A 17,094-nucleotide genomic window follows, 5' to 3' on the forward strand; every position below is an offset into this window, starting at 1 on the left:
GGCAGCCAGGTTGGTTTCTCCTGAGCCCCTTTCCTTGGCTTGCAGACGCCCCGCCCTTCTCCTGGTGCCCGCATTTTCTCTGTGAGTGCACTTCCTCCTCTTTATAAGGACAACAGTCCTTTGGGACGAGGGCACACCCTAATGGCCTCATTTTAACTTAGTCACCCCTTTAAAGGCCCTGTCTTCAAGGCCCTAAAAGCCCTTTAAAGGCCCTGTCTTCAAATATGGGCACATTGTGAAGTCCTGGGGTTAGGGCTTCCACAGGTCGACTTGGGGGGACATATTTACAGCTGGAGCCGGGAAGGCTAAGAGAGCTTGAGTGCCTTGAGTGTGGCCAGGGGTCTGCTGTGCACAAGCTGAGACTAGGAGCCCAGGCCCCCCACCCCATCACCCCCCCGCCCCCCCCCCCCCAATCTCTCCACTGTCCCCTGCTCGTCACTGGGCAGAGGGATAACAGGAAGCCCTGGATTTCTCCACCCTGTGATCTGAGAGCTTCTGGGAAGACCCTCCTTGGCTGGCAGGCAGGCAGGATGTGGGCCCCTCAGGAAGGGGCAGCCTGTTGTTTATTTGGGTGGGCTTCCTGCCGGCATGCTCATAGCTTCCCAGCCCTCCCTCTGCCAGCTGCATTTGTCATCAGCCAGTGCAGTCTCGGGGACCCTGGGTTTTCGGGGAGCTAGAACAGAGGATGGGGGGGGAGGGCAGGCATGCTCTCACTTGCTTTGAAGACTCAGCCAGCTCCAGCCCTGCTCCTTGGTACCTGCTACATACAAAGAAGCTGCCGGAGAGCTTGATGGTGGTCCCTGCCCTGACATGTCAGGCCCCAGAGCTACCAGCCAGGGAGCCACACCCTGGCCCCTGCTGACAGGGGGTTTCTCCCTGGGCGGGGTGGGGTGGGGTTATCATATTCGGATGGCCACTGGCCGGCCAGCCGGATGGACGCATGCCCTCACCCGGGCAAGGCTCTGCTGGGCAGGAGGGGAAGAAGAGAAGCTGGAAGAAGTCTGGCCTTGTAGCATGACCTTCGTTAGAGGCACAGTTTGCATAATGTTGGGACTTCCCACCTCTCCCAGGCCTGGATGGTAATCAGTTCATAGTTCACCAAACACTGGGTCCTTCCTCCTGGCAAAGGGCTGCATCACCCTGTGGAGAACCAGATTGTGCTGTTGTTGTCGTCGTCGTTTTTAAATAAGACTTCCGCCTTCCCTGAGCCTGCAATTCTTATGGCATGCCTGGTACATGGAATTTGATTTTTGTACCCAGGCAGACTATAAGCAGAACTGCAGAAAAAGTCTCAGGGGCTGTGGCAGAGGAAGGAGGGGGAAGGAAGAAGAAAGGAAATCTAGGAAGGCCCCTTGGAGGAGGTGGTATGGAAGGCAGGCTTTGAATGGAGAGTGGAACTTTGGTACACTGTCCAGGGCCTGGAGGAGAGGGGGAATCTGGGTGGAGGACCAGTAAAAGTAAGGACTGGAAACCGGCGCTAACTAGTGGCCGCCCCAGGTATGCCAGGCAGTGCTCTGTGGTCAAGTTCACAGTTCTGGTGGCATACAGGGCTGCTTTGGCTGCACGAGAGAGAGTCAGGTTCTGCCACCAGCTCAGTGACCTGAGCCTGGCCACGCCCAGCGTCCGGCTGCCCCTCCGACTTGCAGGCTGATGTCAGATAGCGTTCACGTCCTTCCCTCTTCCTGTGTGCCCAGATGTATTTTGTACCCACCGGTTCCTTGGTCAAGGTCAGCCAAATCAGAACCCAGAGGTTCTCAAGCTGGGTGCACAGAAAATCACGCTAGAGCACTTAAAAAAAAAAAAAAAATCCCAGTGCCTGGGCTGTGCCCCAGATCACCTACATCAGATCTTGGGGGGTGGGACCTATGCATTAGTATTTCCTTTTTTAAGCATCCCACATGATTCCAGTGTGCTCCAACTTTGAGACCTGGGGAAATGGCTGACCTGAGAGGCACTGGGGAGCATGCTAGAGGAAAGGGACGTGTAAACTCTAGCTCTGGGACGTAGCAGGGCAGCATTACAACATTAGCATTTTGTTTATAAACCTTGCAAGGAGGATAATTCGATTACACAAATTGGCGTCCAGTGTCTGGCACGTCTGTGTTCGGCGAACGCTCGCCTCGTCATCCTCTCTTTCCCTGCCTCCCCCCTCAGAGATAAGCAAGGTCAGTTACGTAATTCTGCCAAGCTACTGGCAGTGGGCACCAGATAAATATGTATTGCATGTTTTGCAGGCCTCCTACTGTGGATGGATCATGTTTTATTCATGCACGTATGATGCACAATGTTCCTTCCTCGGGGAGAAATTTCAGCCTGCAGATTTCAACACGGAAGAATACATTTGTATAAATTGAGGGCACGGCTAGTGGGAGAGGAGAAGAGCAGTGCTCTGAGGGTTTCATTGGCAGTTAGGAAGTGGAGGTCAGGGAAGTTCAAGGCAGGACTCTCTCTTTTCTGGGCCGGCGCTGCCCTCTAGTGGGAAAAAGCCCTGACTGCTTGAGGGGACCGTCAAGTGTTAAAATTCCTGAGTCCAGCCAAAGAAATAAGGATGCAGGTCTAGGGGAGACCAGCCATGCAGGCCTCCTCCCTTCTTGGACTCATTATCCCTGAGATGCAAAGAAAATTCTAGAAAGCTTCACATGTATTGCATCTAATTCTCACTATTCTGCAAGGTAGCTATTCTTATTCCCAGACTCACAGTTGGGAACTGAGTCATCTAGAAATTGAGACGCATAACCCGGATCCCATGCTAGGTCTGGGGGATTCCAAAGACTTCACGGCTGTACCATTATGTCCTGACTGTTATTTCCCTAAGAACTTAGGTGATCCCCAAGGCCTCAGTTCAAATTTACCTCCACCACATAAAAGCTGTGTAGCCTTGGGGCCATTGACTAACCTCTCTGAGCTTCTGTTTTCTCCTGTACAAAAAGACTAGCATAATATGCATATCGAGTGGTCCTGAGAAGTTATGTTTGACCTCATGCATGTCAGAGGGGATAAAGACTTGAAAGCAGTTGCCTTAGGATGGTAGGATAATAGTAAATTGTCCGCCTTTCTGAATGCATTATTTTTACACTCAGGCAAAAACAAAGGACTGATTAGACTGCTTTCCTTCCAAAGGAGGCCAGAGCACTCACCCCGAGGTACCAGCGTAGGGAGATACTGCTGGAGAGGATGTTCCCTTGTTTTCTCGAAGTTCTGTCAAGTGAGACTCAGGAACCCTCTAGAGAAAACCACAGACTTCCCCTGAAGTGATCTCTCCTTTTGTCAAGCCCCAGACCCTCAGCCCTGCCCTTCCCCTGCCCTGCTCAGCGCTCCCAGTCGCTGCTTAGAAGTCAGTGCTGTCACATGAGATCACCGTGTCCTTGGGTGCCCTCCCTCCTCACGGCCAGGGAGGGACCTTGAGCCTGGCCTTGGGTGCTGGGCAGGGCGGTTCCAGCATGTGTTAGTTTTGTCCTTCCCCATCGTCTTGAGGGCAGCAGAGAAATACCTGGACCTTGTAATCTTCCTTTCCATCAGCTCCTTAAATTCTACTTCAGTAGATAATTCTGTTCTTTAAAAATACACTCTTTAGAAAATCTTCCAGTTTTTTTTTCCAGGCCATCTCTTAGGAGACTTGTGTATTTCTTTTAATTATTGTTTTTATTTATTTATTTAGCTATAGTTTTATTTAAATTCAAGTTAGTCAGCATACCATGTAGTATTGGCTTCAGGAGTAGATTCCAGTGATTTGCCCCCTATTCATAACACCCAGCGCTCATCCAAACAAATGTCTTCCTTAATGCCCCTTCCCCATTTAGCCCATCCCCCCACCTACCTCCCCTCCAGCAACCCTCAGTTTGTTCTCTGTATTTAAGAGTCTCTTATGGTTTGCCTCCCTCTCTGTTTTTATCTTATTTTTTCCTTTCCTTCCCCTATGTCTGTCTTTCGTGTCTCTTAAACTCCACATATAAGTGAAATCATTTATCTTTCTCTGACTTATTTGACTTAGCATAATACCCTCCAGTTCCACCCACGTTGTTGCAAATGGCAAGATTTCACTCTTTTTCATCACCGAGTAGTATTCCTTTGTACATACACCACATCTGGTTTTTTTTTTAAGTTTATTTTTGACAGAGAGAGAGAGAGAGAGCGCGAGAGAGAGCGCGCGCGCTCATGAGCAGGAGACACAGAATCTGAAGCAGGCTCCAGGCTGCGAGCTGTCAGCACAGAGCCTGACGCGGGGCCCGAACTCACGGACCGTGAGATCGTGACCTGAGCCGAAGTCGGATGCTCAACCGACTGAGCCACCCAGGTGCCCCATGTATCCATATACCACATCTTCTTTATCCATTCACCAGTCGATGGACATTTGGGCTCTTTCCATAATTTGGCTCTTGCTGACCGTGCTGCTCAATTAACCTTCCATATAGGGACAGACTGGAAGGGATTATCTAAATGAATATCAGTGTTTCTGTGTGGGCAGTGACAGATGATGATTTGTGCCATCATCCTCGTACCAGTAATAGCTAAAATTTATTAAGCACTTACTGTCTGCCGGGTGCCATGGAAAGCCCTGGCCATGCACTGACCCCTTAAACTTTGAAACCACCTTGGAGGGGAAGTGCCATTATTATCCCCGCCCTCGCGTGAGCGAGCGTGGAGCCCCCACAGCACATAAATCCCCTTCCCAAGCTCACACAGCTAGCGAGTGCAAGCTCTGGCCAGCCCCAGGGTCTCTGCTCTTGGCCACGTTCGGGGGGCTTCGCTATCCTTTCCTTATACTCCGATCATTCTTCAGCATGTGTTTCCTTTAAAATGAGGAAAAAGGGTTTGAATTTATTCTTTTTTTAAAGTTTTTATTTATTTTGAGAGAAAGAATGTGAGCAGAGAGGGGCAGAATATGTGAGAGGGGCACGGAGAAAGAGACAGAGAGAGAGAAAGAGAGAGACAGAGAGACAGAGAGAGACACAGAGAGACAGAGAGACAGAGAGAGAGAAATCCCAAGCAGGTGCCACGCTGTCATTGCAGAGCCCAACACAGGGAACAGTGACATCATGACCTGAGCCGAAATCAAGAGTCAGACGCTTAACCAACTGAGCCACCCAGGTACCCTGAAGAGGTTTTATTTTTAAATCAACCTATCTGGTCTCACCAATGCAAAAATACATGGGAAGAAATACACTACAAATACAAGACTGCCCAAAACGAAATAAGGGAATGATGGTATTTTTGTTAGATGATTCAGTATTTTCCAGTCAGTAAGCATCTCCCACCCTAAGTAACCAAAAAAGTAAAACTCAGCAGAAAAGAAACTCCTGCTATTAGAAGTACCAGTGAGAATAACTGACAGCTGTTACTATTTTGTTGTTATTTTTTTGTTTTGTTTTGTTTGAGAACATTCCAGAAGTTCCAGGAACTTCTCTGAAGCATTTTTTATGCACTCACACATTTCACCCTCAACCCCTCCCCCCCACCCCCGTAGGAGACGTTGTGAGCCCATTTTACAGAGGTGGAAACTGAGGTGCAGGGAGCATTTATACTGTGCTCTCAGACACACAGCGGTGGAGGCCATTTCCACGCAGGGTCCTGGAGTATTTCTGAGAGCACTGAGCAGGGCAGGGGAAGGGCAGAGCTAAGGGTTCTGGACGTGACAAAATGAAAGATCACCTCAAGGGAAGCCTATGGTTTTCTCTGGAGAGTTTCTGAGATTGGCTGGGTACAGCTTGGAGAAAATGAGTAGCTGTTTGTACATAAGTACTTATGTTGCAGAAGCATGTGATATGTGACAAATGTAACAGTCATATTTTTGTGCAGAAAACATACTACAGTTTAACAAATTGTGAAATAAACATGCATGTAGCCTGTAACCAGACCAGACACAAAACCAGCACCCCAGAACCACCCCCACCACACCCACCCCCCGCCCCCTGCCTCCTTGAAGATCACAGTTCTCTTCTTCCCTCCATCCCTGGCAAGCAGCAACCACAGTCCTGACTTCTATTCATTTCCCTGTTTTTTCATTATGCACTGACTACCTAGTTATATATCACTAAATGGTTTGATTTTGCTGCTTGGAATTCTGTATAAGTAGAATCAGACGAGTGTTCAGTCTTGCCTGTGTTCGTTCTTCTGCTCGGCATTGTGTCTTTGAAGGCTCATCCGTGTTGCCGATCGATGGTTTTTCTTCGCTGTAGAGTAATTCTAGAGGATGGAGATGTCCCCGTGTGTTTCTCTGTCCTACCATCATTGATGGGTACTGGGTTGTCTCCAGTTCCATACGAGCATTCTTGGATATGTCTCCCAGTACATGTCAGACTTTCTGTAGGGTATTTACCTTAGAGTTCGAATGGTGGGTCGTGGTGTAAGTTTATCTTCAGTTTTTCAGATACTGTCAAAGTTTTTCCAAAGGGGTTGTCCAGTTTACACGCCTACCAGCAGCGTGCAAGAGTCTCACATTCCCCACATCTTTGCCAACATTCAGTATTGTCAACGCTCTTTAACTAGCTGATGTGGTAAGGACGTTTCACTGGGGTGTAATTCACATGTCCCTGAATTCTAATGAGGTTGAACATCTTTGTCCTAGTCCGTTGTTCATTTGAATTCCCTCTTTTCTGAGGGACCTGCTGAGGTTTCTGTCCCCTTTCCAACTGGTTTGTCTTTTTTTTTTTTTTTACGAGTTTATAGTAATCTTTATATAGTCTAGACATGAGCCCTGATTCTTGTGTGTGTTTCTTAAGGATGTATGTTACGCATATATTTTCCCACATTTTCACTTTCTCAGTGGGCTTTCTTGGTGAATCTGATGAATGACCTTCTTAATTTTAATGTAGACCAGTTTATCAAGCTTTTCTTACACAGCTAGTGCTTTCTTTGTTTGGTTTAAGAAATCTTTCCCTACCCCTACATCATGATAGTACTTTTGTCTGTTATCTTTCAGAAGTTTTATTATTTTGCTTTTCACACACAGGTCTCTGATCTCCCTGGAATTGATTTTTGCATGTGTTGTGAGGCTGGCTTCCCCCGTGCCACCCCCCCCCCCACCGCCCCCCGCCCGCGACTCTAAGTTGAAGTTGCCCCAGCACCATTTATGGAAAAGATCATCCTTTTCCTTGCTGCTTTGTATGTACACTTTGCCACAAATCAGGTGTCCACATAAGCGTGACTCTGTTTTCTGGGCTTTCTCCACTACTTCATGGGTATATTTGTTCCCTAAGCCAGAAACACACTATCTTAATCATGATAGCTTTATTATTTTTAAATTTTTTTTAATGTTTATTTATTTTTGAGACAGAGACAGACAGAGCATGATCAGGGGAGGGTCAGAGAGAGAGAGGGAGACACAGAATCCGAAACAGGCTCCGGGCTCTGAGCTGTCAGCACAGAGCCCAACGCGGGGCTCGAACTCACGCACCGTGAGATCGTGACCTGAGCCGAAGTCAGAGGCTCAACCGACCGAGCCACCCAGTCGCCCCTATCATGATAGCTTTAAAAAGAAGTCCTGAAAAGTGAAATGAAGTAAAATAAAAATAAAGTAAGTCCTAATATTCAGTAGGGCAAGTCTGGACAATTCTTCTTAAAAGGTGTCTAGGCTGTTCTTGCCTCTCAAGATTTCTATAAAATTAGAATCAGTATGCCACATTATACAAACAAAAACTGTTTTAGTATTTTCATTAATGGTTGTATATCAGTAGTATAATAAAGTTGACTAATTCTTCCAGGGCCAGTGAATTCTAAATCGATGTCTCCATTTGGATTTTTTTTTAACACTTATTTATTTTTGAGAGAGAGAGAGAGAGAGAGAGAGAGAGAGAGAGAAGGAGAGAGAGAGAATCCGAAGCAGGTTCCAGGCTCTGAGCTGTCAGCACAGAGCCAGACACGGGGCTCGAACCCACAAACTGTGAGATCATGACCTGAGCCGGAGTTGGATGCTTAACCGACTGAGCCATCCAGGCGCCTCTCCATTTGGATTTTCAAAATTCTTCTGGTTCTATGTGACTGTCCTGGCCCTCTCTGTCACACAGGTTCCCCTTGGTGCATTGCATCTAGAAGGAGGCACTTTGATGGGAGCGTCCTCGGTGCTGTGAGACTTGTGCAGTGAACATCGTCCAGGGATATAGTAGGATGGGGGCCGGGCTTGGGCACAGCCACAGCCAAGGAGAGTTGCTCACTCCCTCTTTTTATGGCATTGCTGTAACTAGCATTCTTTTCCATGCACCCTTTCAATAGTGAACTAACTTTTCATCACACTGGGCCAAACCAACAATAGAAAAAAGAATAAAACCCATCTCTGTCTCCTAGGGCTTGGAGTCTCCTCCAGCTTCTCTATGACTGTGCCCCAGTCAACACCAGCTCTGAAAAATGCCCCACAAAAAATGTTCCACAGTCAAGTAATTAACAAACAACTTCATGCAATATCCTGTTCTTGGAGAGTCACGTGGATATTTATAGTTGTAAGGTCTGAGAATTTACTCAAATTTGCTTAATGGGTTGCATTAGTTTCCTATTACGGCTGTAATGAGTTACCACAGACTTAGTGGCTTAAAATAACACAAATTTATGATCTTCCCATTCTAGAGGTCAGAAGCCCACAAGGTGTTTTCTCTGAGCTAAAATCAAGGTGGGCGGGGGGGGGGGGTGGGGTGGGGGAGGCTGTCGTCTTCTAGAGAATTCTCTCTGGAAGGGAGAATCCATTTTCTTGCCTTTTCCAGCTTCTAGAGGCGGCCCTGTTCCTGGGCTCATGACCCCATCCTCCATAATCTTCTTTCTCCTTTTGCATTGAAAGGACCCCTCGTGATTGAGCCCTCGGGGGTAGTCAGTATAATCCCTTTATCCGGAAGTCAACTGATGAGCCACCTTCCTTCCATCTGTAGCCTTAATTCTCTTTTGTCATTTAAGGTAGCATTTACAGGTCCTAGAGATTAGGACACCGACGTCTTTAGGGGCCAATAGTCGGCTTCCCACACGGTGTGGTGGCACATCAGTCAAAGTGCTAATGTGACGTCCAAGACTTGGTTCCATGCGAGGTCTTTCAGGGGCTCTGCTCCTTCATGCACTGGCTTTCCTCTTTGGCACCACCCCTGACCTTGCATGGTGGGTTGGTCTGTTGCTGGCCCTTCTTACACAGCACAAACTCCACGGGAAAGCAGGGATTTTGTTCACGAATGTGTCCCAGCGGCTTGCACCGTGCCTGGCACCTAGTAGGTGCCATTAATGTATTTAGAATGACTAACAATGCAGTATTGAAGTTCTCTCTAGGAAGGCAGCAAGCTTCTGGAGGGCAAAATCCATGGCCCACTCATCCGCTCTGCCCCAGCATCCAAAGAGGGCCAGTGCTAACCTGGAAATGGGGTGGCTACACCAGAGGTCGCCAGCCTTTCTTAGTTCAATCTGCCCTTTGTATCCTAAGTACATTGTTTACAGAGCCTTGAGTCTGAAAGACATATCTAGCTGTTTTGTTTATCAACCAAGTTAGGTTCCAACTACTTAATAAATGTCGGAAAAACTAACACACATCTGTCAAAAGAAAAAATTTTTATTTTATTTGTAAATAAATCTAGCCACAATAATGGGATATGGGTCGCTGCAAGGGGACTGCACAGTTTTGCACACCTTGGAATTCGACTGGACTCCCCTGCGCTCATTTCCTGCTGCGCATTGATTTCCACACAATATTTGCTGTTTGTCCCAGCAACTACAGAAGACCCAGTTCACAAAGATGAGTTAGTTGAAAAGAACGTATGTAGCTCGATCCAGCGTTGAAACCCACCAGGTATCTCGAGTGAGTAGTTTCATGCATGGCGCCTAACACATGTCAACTATTGTTGGGGTTTCCCTCAAAAACTTAAAATATCTGAGGCGCCTGGGTGGCTCAGTCAGTGAAGTATCCGACTCGTGGTTTCGGCTCGTATTATGATCTCGCGGTTCGTGAGATCGAGCCGCACATTGGGCTTTGCGCTGACCGTGCAGAGCCTGCTTGGGATTCTCTCTCTCCCTCTCTCTCTCAAAATAAATAAACTTAAGAAAAAAAAAATATCTTCAGGGCACCTGGGTGGCTCAGTTGGTTGAGCGTCAGACTTCGGCTCAGGTCATGATCTCGTGGTCTGTGAGTTTGAGCCCCGTGTCGGGCTCTGTGCTGACAGCTCAGAGCCTGGAGCCTCCTTCGGATCCTGTGTCTCCCCCTCTCTCTGCCCCTCCCCCGCTCATGCTCTATCTCTCTCTGTCTCAAAAATAAATAAACATTTAAAAAATTAAAAAAACAAAAAACCTTAAAATATCTTATGGCACCCCCGTGAGTTCATTGTGGTACTACCCCCCCTCCCCAGGTGCCTCTGTATACAGTTTGGAAACTGCAGATTTACACTAATCTGATTCACAGAGGGGACCTGTGTTTAGACCAGGATGCCAGAGGTACACAGAAGTCATCCCATTCCCTCTGGACCTTTGTTCAGTCTCCACGCGCCTCGGAAGCCAGGTCACCGCCAGGATGTGTTGGCGAACAGGCAGGCAGAGCAGAGGAGTGGACTCTGGATGGCCAGGCTGTCTGGGCCCTGGTGTAGCTGAGGATGGCAGCTTCTTCCCAGTAGGAGCCCTCTCTGGGGCCTGGGGTGCTCCCGGCTCCAGCCCCTCTCCCCTGATGGTGGCTTTAGGAAACAGGCATGGCAGGTGGTGGTACTTTGGAAAGAGGTGGGCTGAGAACCCGCATGTAATTCATTGTAACAGCAGAGACGCAGACGTCTCTTATTTAACAAACACTTCCATGGCTCTTTCTGTGTGTCTGACACTGTTCTAAGAGCTTTACAAATAATTGGGTCATTAAATCCTTGGCACAGTCCCGTGAAGTGGGTGTAATATTCCCATTTTACAGAAGAAAAAGTGAGGCACAAGGAGGTTCGATATACCTTGCCCAAGGTCCGTGGAGCTAGGATTTAAATGCAGGGGGCCCATGGCTCTCTCCTGAGCCGCCTCTAATGTGGTTTTCCCCGTAGCGGGTGGGAGAAACCTGACTTGAGATCCTGGCTATGCTGTTTTTCTAGCTTTGTGTTGGGAGTGAGGTGTGAAACCTCTCTGAGATTGTTTCTTCTTCTGTGAAATGGGCACAGCGGATCTCCCTGAGTCATTGAAAAGATTACAGGAGATTACAGGTGTAAACGGCAGGGCTTGGGGTAGTAGGGCCGAATGGGCCCTTCACCTTTAGTGGCTTTTCTGTGACTCAATTTCTACTCTCCCTAATCGCCCCTCCCCTTCTAGTGTCGGTGAATCTGGCAGGCAGCAGGGGGCAGCACTGAGCCATGAAGCACGTCCTCTCCTGTCCTGAAGGCAGTTACTGCACAGGGATGGTGAATTTTAGCACTGGACAGTCTTTTTCCCGTCCGTTTGGGCAGAACGTTTGAAGTGGTTTCGTTAAACAAGAAAAAAATCGCAGCCTAGGAGGATGAATCGAAAGGAGGGCAAGGAAGCGCGTTCAGAAGTACCCACCTGTAAGATTGTAGCCCACCTCATACCCTCTCTGGGGGATAGCGTTCCCCTAAAGACCCAGGGTTGTGCTCTGTGATGCTGCTTTTATTTGACTTGTTATCCTAAGATATTACTGAAGTGGAAAAAGGGTGTTTCCTGATGCGTGAAGACCCCCGCCCGCGTCACTACTGGACTGTTCCTTGGAAAATATTTTGAGAATTTGTATTGAAGGTTTCCTTGACATCTCTCTGAGGAAGAGCTGCTTAGAAGATGCCCCTAGAGATTTCAGCTGACGGGGGAAACACCCTTCATACAAAAACTACAATGTGTTCGGGTGCCTGGGTGGCTCAGTCGGTTAAGCTTCACACTCTTGATCTCTGCTCAGGTCATGATCTCGAGGTTCGTGAGTTCAAGCCCCGCATCAGGTTCTGAGCTGATGGTGCAAAGCCTGCTTGGGTTTTTTTTTTCTCTCCCTCTGCCCCTCTCTCGCTCTTTCTCTCTCTCTCTCAAAATAAATAAACATTTAAAAAAATTTTTTAAATACACGTGTTCTGTATCTTATGTTGGTTTTTGGAATTGGGTCCTATCAGGTTTCTCTGGCATTGCAGGAGGACTCCATCCTGTGAAAATGGAAAGCCACAACCCCAACACCTTGGAAACCCTTGTCCTCTCCTAGAGGGACTAGAGTTCTTGGCTGATGGAGAGGAAGCCTCGGTGCGTGGTGTCTCCATGGGAGGTCTGTGCCCACCTGAGCTTCCAGAATGGATGGCTGGCCTGTGTGTGGGGTTTCCATGGGGCTCCCGTGGGCAGCCGAGATTGAGGGATTCCCCTTCTTCTGAGTTACAACTTGCCATGAGGGCAGGAGGCCTGGGGCCTGGGGTCCCCAGCTGTTCCATGAAGGACTGACCTGTCCAGACTCTCCACTGTCCCTAAGTGGGGTCGAAATTACCGAATTGTCTCCACAACCTCTTCAGCACATCAGTTTTTTCTTCCAACGATACTCAAAGCTTAGACCTTTGACCTGTTAAGTATTAGCTGTAACTTGCATTGCTCAATCTCTGGGGGATGCATCAGTGGTTATTACATTGATCGGGTATTTTATTTAATGGGGATGAGAGAAAGCGTGTTATCCCAAGGGGTGGGGGGTGTCTGAGGGGCTCAGAGTGACTGCTGGGATATCAGCAGTGAGTCACAGGGTAGTTTTAGGGCCCTTGGCAGGAGAATTGTGGTCCTGTCTCCCGTGTCCCTTCCTTTTGGAACTACCTGAGCAGATGGTTTGCTCGCAGCCATCTTTTAGGGTACCATGACTGACCAGTGGCTCACCTCCGCCCATAGCCTGGATGGGAGGACATGGCTGGCCTCACAGTTTTGTCCTGAAGCAGAAATCCCTTCAGGCTATGTTGGGTGCTGCTCTTGCCTTGGAAACCTCCCTGTCCACGCCCCCACCCCTGCCCCCTGGGCCTTGGTCTTTCTCTGCATCTCTTCAGGGAATAGGGCCAAGAGTAGCTCTGGTCCCTAACTCTACCCGGCTAAGGAGAGCCCCCCCTAATTCTTGCCCATATCTGAAAGATGCCTATATTCTAGACTTTTCCAATAATACCCCCAAACTTTCTCAACTTCCTCCACTTAGTTATCTTAATCTAAGTTGTGACACACCAGAGCCAGTGTACTAATGAGGTGCATATTGATCCTGTCAAGATTCTTATAAACAGGAATAACTGTGAAATTGGGGGGGGGGGGTCTCTGACTGGCTATGGGAGCAGGTGTTTTGAGACTCTAGAACTTCGATGTGAGACTCTAGAACTTCTAGATTGCTCCAAATCACAGAGTAGGATTTCACCAAGAGTGGATTTAGCCCCATTTCCGTGATATAAACCATTCTCTTTTCAGTCCTTCCTTTATCAAACAATACCCCCTTCTAAGCTATCTTCAAATGATTGCTTTGGGGTCTGGGTTTCTGTCTACAAATGGGGAAGACATGGCTTCCTTTGCCAAGTATGTATAAACCAGATGAGCTCCTGCCTGTAGTTTATGTTTTCTCGCCACCTCTTAAGACGGTGAGCTCTGGAAGGTTAAGATTCTTAACTTTTGGTCCAATGCTAAATCTCCATCCCTCCGACTGCTGCCTGACACATAGAAGGAGCTTGATAAATACTGAGTGCATGAATGAATATTTGAGTGGTTCCGTGTTGACATCACCGAGAGAAATCAGGATGAGTTCGTCTACCCCTGTGAGCAGACCACAAATACTCTCCACTGAGCCCGGGTTCCCTTTGATTGAATTCATCTCCAACTTTGTTCTTCCTGTGAGCTCGGGTTCCCTTTGATTGAATTCATCTCCAACTTTGTTCTTCCTGTGTCCACGTGGGCTGTTAACACCCATCTTTTGGGTTATCTGCTTGGGTCGGATCAAGCCACGTATCGTCTGTCTCCACAGCCAACCAGCTTCTTGAGGGAAAGGCCACTTTTTCACTGCTATTTTTATTCCCAGGGCCTTGGTAACTGTCATTGCTCACGGCATGTTCTACGGAACTGAAATTTAGTTGAGTGGATACAGCCTGTGGGTTTTAGTCTGGGCTCGGTACCTTTCCCAGAATGAATAAAAAGGTTTGTGCAAAATCTCAGGTTCTGTCTCCATCAGATACTTACGTACATGTCTAGAGCTGTCTTCTCAAGTCCTATGGAAAAGCTTGAATCCTAACAACTATTACAGGAATAGATAGTAACTCCAAAATATGGAGGGGGAAACTGCAAAATTAAAATGAATGAAACATCTAATTAAATGTTCTCAAAGCATACCATTATGTCAGCTCTGGTTTTTTGAGAAATTAGTGCCCATAAACATTTTATTACATTTGAAAATAATTTGTGGTTTTGACTTTTCTCACTTCACAACAATTCCTGAATTCGTACAGCGAGTGCTGAGAAATCTTAGCCAACCGTAAATTAAATGAATTACATAAAGCCAAATAAATGTGAAAGCAAAATTATAAAAATCCTTTCAAAAATGTTTATGACAGAAACAATTTAATGACAGACGTGGGTGTGTTTTAATTTGGTTGATACGGTGTGGGAGGGAGTCCTCTAAAAGTAAGTGCTCTCAGGGCCCACGAATATTCAGTGCAACCTACCAAAAAACCAGAGAAGTCTTGCATAACAGTGCTTCAGTCCTGGGACTTTTTTTTAACTAATTCCTAATGGCATTTATATAATCAGATTTCTTATCTGGTCAATGTGAAGTAATATCCTTGACCTTTGATTCTTTTGGTCATCAGCTGCCTTTTTTTTTTTTTTTTTTTTTTTTTTTTTAAATCTAATCTCTGTTTCATCTTCTTTCAGGAATCCTGTTCACGATGCTGGTATTTGGACCAGCCTGTGGATTTATCCTGGGCTCTTTCTGTACCAAAATCTATGTGGATGCAGTCTTCATTGACACAAGTAAGGAGTGTATCTCAACTTTTGTATCGCCATCCGTAAGCGTGCCCTCCATCGTAAGGGAGCCTTCAGGCTTTGGGTTCTAAAACCTTGCTAGTAGGGGCAGGCTCCATGCATGGAGCTGTAGCTGCTGGCTCAGCAGAGGTCGAGGGAAGGAGCGTTGAGTGTTGGCTCCGATGGCCTGGGATCCAGTGTGTACTCCACCAGCGTCTACCCGGGGGCCGAATAATCCCTGGAGTTGATTTTACTCCTCGAATCTGGATCGTCCTCATCTGTCCATGAAGGGTAACAATAATCGTATCTGCCTCGCAAGGCCCCTGTAAGAATTAAACGAGAGGATAGATGTGGCAACGCCTGGCACTTTCTCACAGAATGTCGGTCCATTTACGTATCTGAGAACCCTGCTTTCTGAACATGCTCTGGAAATACGAGTGGACCCAGGGGGTCAATGAGACAGAAGATTTGAAACTTCTTTCTGTAAGATAGTGTTGTGGTGGCCTTTATGAGGAAACAAGCCATACCTCAAAACCATTTTGAGCAACTCTTCTTGTGATCCTAGCAGGAGGAGCAAGGGTATTTTTCGGATTACTCTGCAAATCCCCACCCGCCCCTGCCCAACCCTCGGCACACTTTGAGCTGACGGTGGGTTAGTTAAGATAGGCTAGGTTATGCAGTGGTAACACACAGTTCCCAAATGTTAAGTATTTAATTTAATTAATTTATTTATTTTTAAAATATTTTTGAGGGAGAGCACAAGTGGGGAGGGGTAGAGACAGCGGGAGACACAGAATCAAAAGCAGGTCCCAGTCCCTACACTGTCGGCACACAGCCCGACGCGGGGTTCAAACTCCCAAACCGTGAGATAATGACTTGCGCCAAAGGCGGACGCTTTACTGATCGAGCCCCCACCCCACGCCCCTTAAGTGATTTTTTTTTTTTAATTTTTTTTTTCAACGTTTTTTATTTATTTTTGGGACAGAGAGAGACAGAGCATGAACGGGGGAGGGGCAGAGAGAGAGGGAGACACAGAATCGGAAACAGGCTCCAGGCTCCGAGCCATCAGCCCAGAGCCTGACGCGGGGCTCGAACTCTCGGACCGCGAGATGGTGACCTGGCTGAAGTCGGACGCTTAACCGACTGCGCCACCCAGGCGCCCCCCCTTAAGTGATTTTATACAACCGAAGTTGATTTCTCGGGCATGCTACATACCCAGTGCAGGCTGGCAGTGCTGGGGAAGATGAGACACAGCTCATCAGGGACACTCCAGGACCTGGCCCACGGAAGTTTCATCTGACGCCAGCCTGCCCAGTTGCCAAGGCAGGAAACCAGACTGTGGCGAGGTGCGTGCTGGCTCTTGAAGCTTCTCCTCACGTTTTAGTGGCCAAAGCAAAAGTCATGTGACATCTTAGTCTCCTACTGCTATGTAACAGATTACCCCAAACTTAGTGACTTAAAACAACAGACAGTTATCCCATTATAGTTTATTTCTGTGGGTCCAGAATCCAGGAGCATCTTGGTTGGGTGGTTCTGATTCGGCGTCTCCCATGAGGCTGCAGTCAGGATGTCGACATGGCCTCCAGTCATCTCAGAGCTCAGCCCGGGGAGCTTCCGCTTGTAAGTTCACTTCCAAGGCTGTTGGCAGGCCTTGGAGGATCCGCGTTCAGGCTCACATCCATGGGTCTCTCTACAGGGCTCCCTCACCAGGGTTCCCCCAGAGCAAACAACCCAAAAGAAGGTGAGAGAGAGCAGCTGAGACCAGAGCCATGGTCTGTTTGTAACCTCGTCTCAGAAGTGGCAAGTCATTGCTTCTGCATTCTGGAGGGTTGAAAGCAAGCCTCTGGTTCTGGTTTACACTCCGGAGAAAGGACGTGAATACCAGGGGTAGGATCGTTGGTGGCCATCTTGGACACTACCTACCACGTGTGGTCACGACTCCGACTATGAGCCCAGAACAGCACACGCTATTTCTGTGCAGTTCAGTGAGCAGAGAAGCCATGATTCCTGTCTCTCGGAGAACTGAGCGCAGGAAGCCATCCCAGCCTCTCCTCCTCATACCGATCTATTCTCAAGATCAATAAGAGCTCCATTCCTGGTTTCTCAATCCATCATCTCTGGGCAGTGCTAAATTTACCAATTCACCCCAAAGAAATAATGTGGTTTTCAATCTAATCAGGTTGCTTTGTGATTCACTCCATTAATCCCACTGATATATTTACTTATAGC

General features: G+C 47.7%; 1 protein-coding gene across 2 annotated transcripts in view; it reads left to right on the top strand.

Annotated features, from left to right (window-relative positions):
* The window catches only part of SLCO3A1 (solute carrier organic anion transporter family member 3A1), a 311,916-nt gene that overhangs the window by 217,145 nt on the left and 77,677 nt on the right, over positions 1–17,094 (top strand). For both annotated transcript variants that reach the window (XM_042988125.1, XM_042988124.1), the window contains exon 3: positions 14,776–14,874. In XM_042988125.1, the coding sequence (XP_042844059.1) occupies positions 14,776–14,874 (99 nt within the window). The remainder of the gene's footprint in view (positions 1–14,775; positions 14,875–17,094) is intronic.

Source organism: Panthera tigris, chromosome B3 (genome assembly GCF_018350195.1).
Source record: "Panthera tigris isolate Pti1 chromosome B3, P.tigris_Pti1_mat1.1, whole genome shotgun sequence".
NCBI classification, from domain to species: Eukaryota; Metazoa; Chordata; class Mammalia; order Carnivora; family Felidae; genus Panthera; species Panthera tigris.